The sequence below is a fragment of the Sinohyriopsis cumingii genome, chromosome 11 (assembly GCF_028554795.1).
Source record: "Sinohyriopsis cumingii isolate HCF-2022 chromosome 11, ASM2855479v2, whole genome shotgun sequence".
NCBI lineage: Eukaryota > Metazoa > Mollusca > Bivalvia > Unionida > Unionidae > Sinohyriopsis > Sinohyriopsis cumingii.
Window position 1 is genome coordinate 38,240,955 of NC_142971.1, and position 12,877 is coordinate 38,253,831.

General features: G+C 35.6%; 1 protein-coding gene across 2 annotated transcripts in view; it reads left to right on the top strand.

Annotated features, from left to right (window-relative positions):
- Positions 1–2,784: 2,784 nt before the first annotated feature.
- The window catches only part of LOC149787939 (pre-mRNA-splicing factor 18-like), a 28,503-nt gene continuing 18,410 nt past the window's right edge, over positions 2,785–12,877 (top strand). The window contains exons 1-3 of one of the 2 annotated variants that reach the window (XM_089974202.1): positions 2,785–2,938; positions 9,950–10,054; positions 11,825–11,923. In XM_089974202.1, the coding sequence (XP_089830328.1) occupies positions 2,873–2,938; positions 9,950–10,054; positions 11,825–11,923 (270 nt within the window). In that variant the 5' untranslated portion in view covers positions 2,785–2,872. Of the gene's footprint in view, positions 3,034–9,949; positions 10,055–11,824; positions 11,924–12,877 lie in introns of both variants that reach the window. The other variant, XM_089974200.1, reaches the window with a different exon arrangement.

A 12,877-nucleotide genomic window follows, 5' to 3' on the forward strand; every position in this document is an offset into this window, starting at 1 on the left:
CTTTGCTGTGGTGTAAGGTTTCTTGTTGAAAAGTGAATATCTATTTATGCATGTTTGTATAGTTCGGTGTTTGTTTGAATCTGTTATTCTAGAATTGCATACTATATTGTACTGTTAACTTTATTTGACAGCCATGATGTGAAATATTGTTGTAGTGTAAGGTATATGTGTAGAATTTGATATTAGAATTTAATATTCATGTATTATCACTAAGTGTTGATATTATTAATAGATTTATACATCTGAAATTGACTGTGTACGTCTGAAGAAGTGTGTCCGTGTGTGCGAGTCTCTCTTTCACTCTCATATGAAGAACACAATAAATGCTAGAAAGGAAGAAACTGAAACAGAGCAAAATACATCTGAGTCCATATTCACAAAACTCCCCAGCTAGACTGCACACATACACACACACACACACACACACACACACACGCACGCACGCACGTACGCACACACATGTATTTCTCGCTGCTCTAAATAGTGTGTGTTGCTTTGTTTCTTTTTTTAATTTATATCTCTGAGGTTGGAATAATTATTTTATTAATGTGTGCATAAAACGATAATATAAAGGTAGGAAAGGCGTATAGGGACTGTTATTATTGACACCTTGTGCTATTTTCACTAAACTTAAGTATAATCAAAATATCAAGTAACTGGGGTTCCCCAAAGTTCTGTACTAGATCATTTACTATTATTTCTATGTCAGCGATAAAGCAGACGAATTCAACTCACAGGCAATACTACTTGCTGATGATACTTCTTACATCTGTTGCGACTTCTTCTATGGACCCGTCACGGCTACAAAGGATTATAAACAATGATCTTGAAAAAAGTTATTGCATGGACAAACAACATTCTTTTCTCATTTAACAGTTCAAACACGGATATTAATCGCAAACAGGCACACCGACTTGTCGTATCCGAAGTTATATTTTGACAATATACATTTGGTTCCTGATCTGAGTCATAGACACTTTGGACTACTATTATCCACTGATGCTAAATGAACTGATCATATTTGTATGATTATTATGTTGACTACAAATTCTGCAAGTTTGCATGAAATCTTAGAATACCCAATTCTTATACAAACAAGACGACAAATTCAAATAATTCGTCAAACTTATATAAAGGGGATCATTGTACGAATTCAGATAGATTAACTCAAACACAGTTACACTCATTTCAAGAGAATTGATCTACTGGTTTAAACAAATAAATTCATGCAAATATAAACAATTAAATTCAAGCAAATCATTATACCTAGGGCTTCAAGCTTTGCTCGCTTATACCGCCAGAATTGTGTCCGTTGACTTTCCAGACATCCGGCTCTTTGATAAATGATTTACGAGAGAATTTCTTCCAAATTTGCTCTCGTAGTCCCTTATAGTTTCACTCTTGCAGGAAAAATGCCGACTAATTAGATTTTTCGAGGAGGTGGACTATTTACATGTACGAAATTAAGTTTTTGAAACACGCCATTTATTGAACGTAACCAATCAGGATGATATATATTTACCGCCTTTTATAATAAGGCGCCAAAATTGTCGTCAACTTCACCTTTACTTTTCCGAATAACTGTTCTGGAGAATTTCAATTTCTGACTGTTCGGATATAAAATCGAAGTTACCTGCCATCCTCGCGTCTGTCTCACAGTTAAATAAACGAAGGTTTAATTAAGAATCACTTCCTCTCCCGACACAGACATTAGAAATCATTGCAGTATAGAGATTTAACAGCAGAGGCGTAGCTGGGGGGGGGGGGCAGGGGGGTACATATGTCCCCGGGCGCCAAGGTACAGGGGCGCCAAAATGAGGCTTACAACGTTACATTATAATAAGTAAACAAGGGTAATGTTCAAAAATGTGATTAAACGGGGAGGGGGCTGGGGCGCCAATTTTATAGTTCGTCCCCGGGCGCAAAATATCATAGCTACGCCTCTGTTTAACAGCGCCTGTCCCCATAAATCTAATTAAATGTTCTCTGGCCCAAATTAATGTGTTCTTCATAGATCGACAGAAATTTGCACCCTCGCAAAATATACCAAATAATGAACACGTTGCCATACTATATATTCCAAAGTTCAATTTACTAGTTTATACCTGTTTATATATACAAAGTATCACACAACCTACCGTAAAATTATGATATACGTCCTATTAATGTGAAATTTAAACCTTATACAAAATATGAACAAAACATGTGGGCATCTTAAGATACTAATTTCATAGCAATCAAACATTGGATTTTCCGCATATGTGGTTATGAAAATCAGTTTGAAACAAAGAAGTGGATACATATGGGTATTGAAGAAAAGCTGTCATAAAAGGAAAACTGAGTGTACTTTTTTCTTCTTCTCATTATTATTATTAGTGAACAAGCGATATGGAAAATATAACTACTCTGAATCACGCGCCAAAAATTTTCTTGTGATTTAAATTCCAAAATAAATATGGAAATTATTTGATATGCCATTTTTGCATGTATCTTTCTATTTAGACCATTAAAATAATAGTCCGCGCATAATTCTTGATAGTTGCACTTACACTGCACGGATATTGAAATTGTTGATTTTCCCGAAGTTCATACATCACGGCACTATTAATAAATCATTACTAATACGTATTTATTAGTAATAGATTAAGCGTTAAAAATATGTAAAAATTGTATTAGACACTGTCAACAGTAAATGTTATTTTGTTTCGAAAATGTCGCAAGTTCCACAATTTCCAGCTATGAGATATTCGGTCCGTTCCGGCGTTTTGGTGCGTTTCGGTGTTTCTATGCACCATATGGCCGAACGGTGTTGTTTACATGAAAGTTGTTTTCAGACTTAATTAAAGTCACAAATTTCTTTTCCTACATATGGATGATGGATATCTTAAAGGCTGAAATAGAGAAGAAGAAAAGGCAACTCGCAGAGAGTAGTATTTTGGTATGAATATTTTACAGACTGTCAGGACAAATGACGCATCGAAGATAATCGTGATCATTACTACCTTAGCCTTGCTACGTAATTTCGTCAAATCGGTAAAAACCGTAGATAAAGTTATATGCATTACTGTTTGATAGTGTTGGAAGTTGTCCATATTGGCATGATTTATGAAAAGTTTCAAAATCTTTTTCAGATATATTAATTTTAAAAAAATATATAGATATTCTTAATTGTAAACATTGAAACGAAAAGTTGTTTTCATGGTTAAAAAAAATAATCTAACTACTACAGTATTGCTCATATCTATTTTGTTCTGATTTCGGCTAGAAATTTGCTAAAACTTTAGTATGTAAATGTTAGAGCCGAAAATCTGGTCATAGAAACATCGGAACACGTAGAAAAAGCACAAATGTACTTTATTGTATATACCATAGTGGAATCAATAATTTATAATTTTGATAATTTTATATTAGAAATATAATAGAGTAACATGTACTTTCATTACTGTTGACAAGTTAAATTTACAGGCAAGAATACTAACAGTCATACACAGATACACTGAAGATTTAAAAAACAAAATTAAATGACTGTTGACAAAGGACATTGCATCACATTACTATTTTGCAAATCATGGACCAGTAATCCAAGTTTGTAATGGACTGAGCACATAGTATGTAATAGGCCAGTTTGGGTAGTTGGAGCTTGTTATGGGCTGAGAATCCTAGTGGGCCAGTAATGTTTTTATTAGTCTGGAATTTCCTTTGAGCTGAGGGCCTGGGACTTTGACATATCAATCAGCTGCCTGGATGTTTGCATTTCAACCCTCTCTGGTCACCTAACTGCATTATCATAGCCTTAAATGATCTAGGCTATGAATAAAGGCAGTGAAATAATCCTATCCCTTGCGTTGGAACAAGTAAAAATATTGTCAAAGATGAAAAAGATGACAATAGTTAAAATGTACCATAGTTTTGTTTTTGTGTAAGTTTGACTTACGATAAAGTTATTAGGCCAATAGGAGGTAAAATATGTTTGCTTACACTAACCATTCTTTGTCTGCCAAGACAGATAACGAGATTCTTCACTTTCCAAATAAGGGTTGCCATGCCAGATTTGGATATTCTATGATACATTATTCAGTGCATGCCATATTTACTATTCCATTTACACTTCCCCAAAAGCATGTAATACTCTTATAAGTTATATGGCACACATGTTATGTATATTTAATTTATATTTATTATTTTGTTCATGGTTATATAGATTGTAAGGACAAACCTGACTTGTGACATTTATTTTGTAAGTAACTTAATATATCACTAATATTTATGTATCACTTTAGGTTATGTATTAAAATAATTATTAATTGTAAAGATGTTTACTTCAGTTTGAGTTATACCATATTTCATGTTAATTTTTGCACCTTGTAATTTTTCATACACTATCAAGCTATAAAAATAATAATTAATTAAATGGATCATATTTTTTTTATACACATAACTGTATTTTTTGGGCAGATCATCTTATTTTTCATACATAAAATCAGTGCTTAAAATATCTGATAGCCCGAGTTGATGCAGGGGGCCCCTCTAATAATCATTAGTTAACTTAGACATTGGTATATATTACCAATAATCATCAGTTAATTTAGACATTGGTATATATTACCAATAATCATCAGTTAACTTAGACATTGGTATATATTATCAATAATCATCAGTTAACTTAGAATTGGTATATATTACCAATAATCATAAGTTAATTTAGACATTGGTATATATTACCAATAATCATCAGTTAACTTAGACATTGGTATATATTACCAATAATCATCAGTTAATTTAGACATTGGTATATATTACCAATAATCATCAGTTAATTTAGACATTGGTATATATTACCAATAATCATCAGTTAATTTAGACATTGGTATATATTACCAATAATCATCAGTTAACTTAGACATTGGTATATATTACCAATAATCATCAGTTAACTTAGACATTGGTATATATTATCAATTATTAAGATGAGGATTGCTTTCATTCATCTTCTGAGAATCCAAAATGGACAGGGGTCTGCCTTCTTTCCATTCCAAGATGCAAGAGATATCATATATGCAATTTCAGAATGAGTCTGAGAAGGTAATGATAGCCAGGTCAAAGAAAAGACACAGGTAGTCATATTGGATAGATGTTGGGGATATAAGTGATGTTTATTGTTGGTGTGTGGAAAGATGAACTCCCCATGTTAATGCATCAGCTTATCAGATAGAGCTTTAAGATCAAGATGTCAGGGGGTCCCGAGTGGCTGAGTGGATCACTGCCATCTCACCTCTGTCTGCATGGGTTTGAGTCTAGGATTCAGCCAATGTGGGTATGTGAGAAAGCTTGCCAGTTGCTTCTCGTGGGTCGGTGGTTCTTCCCGGAGTTTTTCCGGGTTCTTCCTCTACCATTAATACTGGCCGCCATGCATAGCCTATTGTGTGCTGAAATATGGTGTTAAACCCCACAACAACAACATCAAGATGTCAGCCATGGTCAGGAATGCCATGAGGCTGAAAAACTGTGAGGTCTCCTTAGACTTAAGATTACTGACCAAAATATTTCCATCTTCCCAAGCTATATGAAATCTCCAGTTTTGTCTGGACAAGGAGGTTCATCTTTTATGAGCTCTGCCTTTTAGCCTAACTTCCTGTCACATCTTTACCAGGGTTATGAGATTAATAAAAAGCTCATTTAAGAACATTTGGGGTCTTCATCATCCATTATATCAATTACTAGTTGATACACAACATCCTACTGCTCCAGTGGCCTAGTGGTTAGAGTGTCCACCTCGGATGAGGGAGGTGGCAGGTTCAAACCCTGGCTGAGTCATACCATAGACTTATAAAAATGGTACTAACAGCTGCCTCGCTAGGTGCTCAGCATTAAGAGACTAGTGGTACAACTGGTCAGCCTGGTGTCAAAATAATGTGACTGGGTGGGACATCATGCTACATGTTTTTTGCGGCAAGATGCCCCAGTGCTAGACATCACTATAAACTGCCACACTGCAGATGTTGTGGCACTATGACAAAAAAATTGTTAAAGCTACATTAAAAATCCAAATTACACACACATGCACAACATTCTTGGATGTGTTTTACTAAGAGAGCTGATCACTGTCGGAAGACTGTAATTATATGAAGCAAATTAACACATAGGGAAGTTAGATAGGACTTTTAAGAATTTCACTTATATGGGGATGAATTTCGTGGCAAATTAAGAGACACATCACATTCCACCTGATGGGATCACACTAATGTCCATAATAGAAGTGAGGAGAAGACTGTTGTCTGCCTGCACCTGCCACTCTGTCCAAAGGACACTGAACATAGCAGCTGATCTGGTTCCCCTTGGAGGACTTGATATGAGGTCCACCCAGATTCAAATGCTAGAAAACTGAAAACCTCATAGGGATCCCTATTTTGTTTGGATTTCTTCAGAATCCAGATTTCATTACCACCCAAGTTGATGGCTTTGTCAGGATTGGTTCCTGCTGAATTTCTGATAAAGACATCAGAATCTCTTTTTTGTTATACCGATACCTCACCTCATGACCAAACAGATAGTCCTCTACTGCCTGTGGTCTCCGGAAGTAGCTTCTCCATATTAACAACCAAACTGTTTTCCTAACAATATAACAGTGCAGCATCTTCATAAAACATGGCTGCCATGTTATGATTATAAAGACAGTGCATTGGTTGTGGCATACCATCGACATAAAGGAGACACACATGTCCTTTGCTCAGAAGTCTGGAGTATATTATGAACACATAGTGCATCACATTCCATCCAGGAGAAATATCCTGGTGGACAGCCTGGGGAGACAGGAACAGGTAGTCATCACATAGCAGTCTCTGCTCAGTTGGTAGTTTAGACTCTTAGCGTTGTGGGAGGCCAGCAGTAAACTTGTTTGCAACTAGGTTGAACAACAAGTTGCCACTTTTTGTCTCAAGTTCAAGATCAGAGTGCTTGGGTGGTGGGCACTGTTAGTCTTAATTAGTATTGTCTGTACACTGGTGGGCACTGTCAGTCTGAAGTAATATTGTCTGTACACTGGTGGGCACTATCAGTCTGAAGTAGTATTGTCTGTACACTGGTTGGCACTATCAGTCTGAAATAGTATTGTCTGTACACTGGTGGGCACTATCAGTCTGAAGTAGTATTGTCTACACTGGTGGGCACTATCAGTCTGAAATAGTATTGTCTGTACACTGGTGGGCACTGTCAGTCTGAAGTAGTATTGTCTGTACACTGGTGGGCACTGTCAGTCTGAAGTAGTATTGTCTGTACACTGGTGGGCACTATCAGTCTGAAATAGTATTGTCTGTACACTGGTGGGCACTATCAGTCTGAAGTAGTATTGTCTACACTGGTGGGCACTATCAGTCTGAAATAGTATTGTCTGTACACTGGTGGGCACTGTCAGTCTTAAGTAGTATTGTCTACACTGGTGGGCATTGTCAGTCTGAAGTAGTATTGTCTGTACACTGGTGGGCACTGTTAGTCTTAAGTAGTATTGTCTGTACACCGGTGGGCACTGACAATCTTAAGTAGTATTGCAGAGTTGCTTGTCTTGAGCTTTGACGCATTGGCTAAATTCGCTAATATCATTCCGTTGATGCCACTAAAACACTTGTATGTTCTTTTGTACTTTCAAGACTGGACTATTGTAACTCAGCTCTGTCTGGTTCATTTCAGTATCTACTCCAGAAACTTCAGAAAGTTCAAAATGCAGCTGGTCATACTTAGATTACCAGTATCAGAGTACACCTCCCTGCTGCTCTGTACCCTACACTGGTTATCCTTTCAATTAAAAATTTAAGCATAAAATTTGTTCTCTGTGCTACGTTTCACTGACGGACTCTCGTTCAACATACCTACCCGACCTCCCCCACGTGTACACACCAGCAAGATACTTATGCTCCTCTTCTGACAATCGTATACTCATTATTCTTACTATGAAAATGAAGTCATATGGACGTTCTTTTGCATACCAGGGCCCAGCAACGTGGAATGAATTGCCCACTGAACTAAGACACTAAGACACAAAGACACACTGCAGTAGGTAATGTGTTAATCCTATCTGTTCCTTCGTTTGGATTTTCTTCTCTTTCAAAGTAAAGGGTACTCAGTCTTAAAACTTGACAGTTAGTTTGAGCTTCAAAGACAAGTCTTTTGCTCTTAAATGCCTTGATAGAATCTTTCGAGCGTTCTTTGGTCATTTTCTAAACCACCTTCCAAACCCTTGAGTGAGACTTAAATTAGAAACCTTACCTTACAGATGGTCTGTCTCCTGTTTATAGCTTTATTGAGGAGAAGTAGTGAAATTCATGCCATATCTGTGAAAAAGGATTGCATAAGATTCAGTGACAACAAAGAATCAATCACCCGTATTGTGCAAGCAGTGCTTGTTGGCTGTGAATCAGCTGTCTTCAGGAATCATTGAGCCTATTGAAATATTTAGTCTTATTTTCATCTTTGTTATATCTCAGTAGCTACCATTTCACACTGGGGGCCCTGAGTGGCCAAGTGGTCTAAAGCGCTCTCCGTTATGGATCACTGCCATCTCACCTCTGTCTGCGCTGGTTCAAGTCTTGGATTCAGCCAATGTGGGTATGTGAGAAAGCTTGCCAGTAGCTTCTCGTGGGTCACTGGTTTTTTCTGTGGTTTTCCCGGGTTCTTGCTCCACCATTAATACTGGTAGCCATGTATAGCCAATTGTGTGCTGAAAAATGGCGTTAAAACCCGCAACAAGAACAACAACAACAACAACCATTTCACACTGAATAAACTCTACCCATTTTGAGATTAAAAGCAGCTTAAGGCTATTGCTACATCTTGGACTGTTCTTAATCATTTTTCTTTGGATGATGTCATAAAAACTGCATTCTGGTAGTTACAGTCTGCCTTAATCTTCATGCTACCACCATTTGATGTCAGACCGGATCGAAGGCATCTACATTTTAAAACTAATAATGTCAGCCTGGCGAGTTGACAAGCCATCTTTCATTCTGCATCATAGCCCTCTGTTGACAACAGTTTCAAGGACAGTAAGTCATGAGGCCGTCAGCCACACTCCGTCTGGAAAATTCAGCAAAGTAATAATAACCGCTAATATAGGGATGGAGGAAATTCACTTTAGACTTGGGACTATTTTTGCTGTTTTCAGTTAGTTCTTTTTAGTTTTGGTCAGATTGTAGAAGGTGATTTTTCAGTGTTTTTAAGTTCTTTTCCAATTTATGTTGGTTTAAGGGCTTCCAATGCAACTTATTTGATACTGATGTCATAGGTATAGTCATTATTGGAAGTAATAAATATGGTTTCTTGATTTTAGTTTTTTAAAGTTCATCCAGTAATACTTGTAAGTATCCCAGATCCTACAGACATGTTCTAAATTGGGTCTTTTAACAAAATCTTTGATAGCTGATGTTTTTTTCCACATATTGTGGGCATGATAACAACTTATATGTTCATAGGCCTGATGTGTGATTTGTCTTATTTCCTAATTGTGAGGGTGCCATTTCAGATTGGTAGTAATTGTGACTTGTGATGCTTAAGTGTTTTTTTTGCTTGAGATTTTCTAAAGAAGTTCCTATCAAGGAATCTGCCATACAAATAGAAAGTTAACTTTGAGCCTTTTCCGCAGGCTGTTTATGATGGATTGTACTCCTTTATTGTTCATTAAAGAGGAAAAAGATTGAGCAGTTGTTTCATTGTTATCATTGTCTCCCAGTACAAACTCAGAAATTTGGAGATCAAAATGCGTCCATGTTTCTTATTGTGTGTCCTTTACTACAACAAATCATTTTTATTTCAATCAAGTGCATTAAAATAAACTGTTGATTTTTAAAGTTTCTCTGTGTATATGGGTCTTAAGAGAGTGTTGTTTTATATTTATTTTTACTTCTGTATGGATATTTTTGTTGAATGTGCTTACAGCTGTATAAATTTCTTTCACAAACAGGCTCCAAACAAAAAGTATTTCAAGAGGGGAGATTTAGCTGCCAAGCAAGCAGAAGACTACTGGAGGAAACACAGTCAGCTTGTTGAACAAAATGAGGAGGATAAGGTATTAATACTACACAGTGTGTTAACATCCTTTCCATACATGGAAAGAAACTTTGAAAAATAAAATGATTACAGGTTTTGTTTGGTTTATTTTATCATGTTAATTTGTTCTAATTATTTTAGGTCTCACTCTGGTAGAATATTTTGATTGGTGTGTTTTATGTCCCTGTCAGTAAAGCAATTTGGATCAAAGCTGTCAGGTTATGGTATATAGAATATATGCATATACAACTCTCCCTTGAAATAACATGGTAGTCAGGCTACAAAATGGCCGATTCATTAGGTACCAACCATGTTATATTTTATATTTTGACATTAACTGTGTTTACCAAATTGCAATAATTTGAGAATAGCATTATATACAGAACTGCATTGTCACAGTAATTCTCAAATTTCTTTTAAATGATTTTGTTTTGAAAAGTAAAAATTTAACATTTGGCTTCATATTGTCTTTTTTTCAACCCATGTTGTTATAAATTGGTATGATTTTGGTCATGGAGTCGAGAGTGGTACTTCATTATATTTTGAATCAGATTATAACAGAGTGCACTGTGATGAGGGAGAGCTGTATGTGATATAGCTTTAAACTGAATGTTGGGTTAAATTAGGTTGTAATAATACTGGCTGTGTCAAAAATAATAGGTTACTATGATAGTATCATACCAATATTACATTTAAGGATTTCTTGTTTTTAATTTATGTCTCAGACTTTACTGTTATATCCAAGAAACTATATATGCTCAAAGTAGTGAAATGAAAAAAGTGTTTATTTCAGACCCCACTGAAACTATATCTTCATAATAACACACACAGAAGGACCTTTAGTTATAATTGGTATGAATGTATTCTGCACGGTCACGCCAGAATGGAAGATGGTATATAATGAGCTTCTGTGACTGTTACACTTGTACATTAATAAATAAATCTAGTTTATTATCATAGTTTGCCACATGTGTTACTTGGAGGGTTTGCTGTATATTTTATTTGATGTGTTTTTGCATCTCTATTATACCAATCTGGTGGCCTAAGTGGTTGAGCGTCTGCCTCAGATGTATGAGGTTGTGGGTTTGAACCCTGGCCGAGTCATACCAAAGTCATAAAAATGGTACTAGCAGCTGTCTCACTTGGCATTCAGCATTAAGAGGCTAGTGTTAGGACTGGTCGGTCTGGTGAAAGGGTAATGTGACTGGGTGGGACATGTCTGTGGCATGATGCCCCAGTTCTTGATATCACTATAAACAGCCATACTGCAGACATCGTAGCAATATGATTGAAATTTATTTAAAGCTACATTAAAAATCCAAATCACAGACACACACACACATCTGTTATTTTAATATTAACATGGGTAACATAGTAGTTGTTCATTTGCCTTATTATCATCTAGAATTGATGGACTGCCTTCTTATTAACACGTAATTTTATCAAATTCAAAGTTTTTATTATGACAGAAACGTCCATGAAGGTACAGTAAATTCTTCATATATGCTGAAAATTTGTTTAAAAGTGGATGGCAAGTTTTGAATTGTATATATTACATAGTGGCAATCATGACGGTGCTGAAACTGCTCCAACAAACCAAGAGACATAAGTTAACACTCACATCTAGAGAGCAATAGCTGTCATCATTTGGATGCAGTCTATTAATGTTTGACGTTGGGTGGAGTTATCATTTATAAGAAGGACTTTTAAAAAGCGGGATGCTTTTTGTATTGCAAAAAATTTGATTCTTCATACATAGTTTTTCAATGCTTCAAATATCTACTTTCAGAAAAAGGAGCATGAAGTGCCAGAAAAGTCAGATGCTAATAAAGAAGAGGAAGGACAAAGAAAGGAAAAAGAAAAGCATGCTTCTTTGCCCAGAAAAGAGGTATGGTATTGTTATTGATAGAATTTTATTTTTGATTGTAATGGTCATTTAGTCTATGTATTCATTCCTACTTTCATAACTTTGACAGTTTGGACAATGTATTATTTACCAGAATAAATGTTTTTTATCTCATGGTCTGTGCGCTTTACATATAGTGTATGTAGTTTAAAATTTTTTGATAATAATTAAACAATTTTTATATGATGGCATTTTAGCATATAACTTGATGTGATACTGATTGGTCCAAATAAACCCATGAAATTCTTGCGCAGTATTTTCTTTACTGTTTTTCTGCAGTCGTGGGAATTTCCTTCTGGAACTTTTTGTTTTTACTATTACTATCAACATTTTGGCAGCCATTTTTCAAAATGATTCTATTTAGGGAACTGGGAAAACAATGGTCACGTTAGTTTGAATATGGCCAGTTTACACCATGGGTTAATTAGCCATTTATAGCATATCGTGCACTGAAATTGGCATAAAACCCCAAAACAACAACAGCATATAAAACTAAGGATATTAGTCAGTTGATAGTGGGCATGGGAAGAGGAGTCGGTGGTATGCCTTTAACATGGAATCCATCCTATATTCAAGTGTGGTTTAAATGTTATCTTAAACTGCCCTTTGTTCACAGAAAAATATGAACATAAACTGGTCTACCAACTGACAGAAATGTATCCAAGCACAAACTTATGTTTCTTATTATGTGATGCATTTCTGGCTCTAAATAAAATCTTTCCTGTTCTAAATCAAATAATACAAATATCTGGTTACAAATATATTACTGTAAATCTGGAATCTCTGCATCTTGTAATAGCATCACATGACTATCCCAACAACTCAAATTCCTTAGGTGTGAAAATTGATTGTCTAACCCATTAGACATTCTGTGTTGAAAAATGATTTTTTGTTTTGTTTTGTTTTTTATAATAAAAGAAATCTACTTTTAAATCT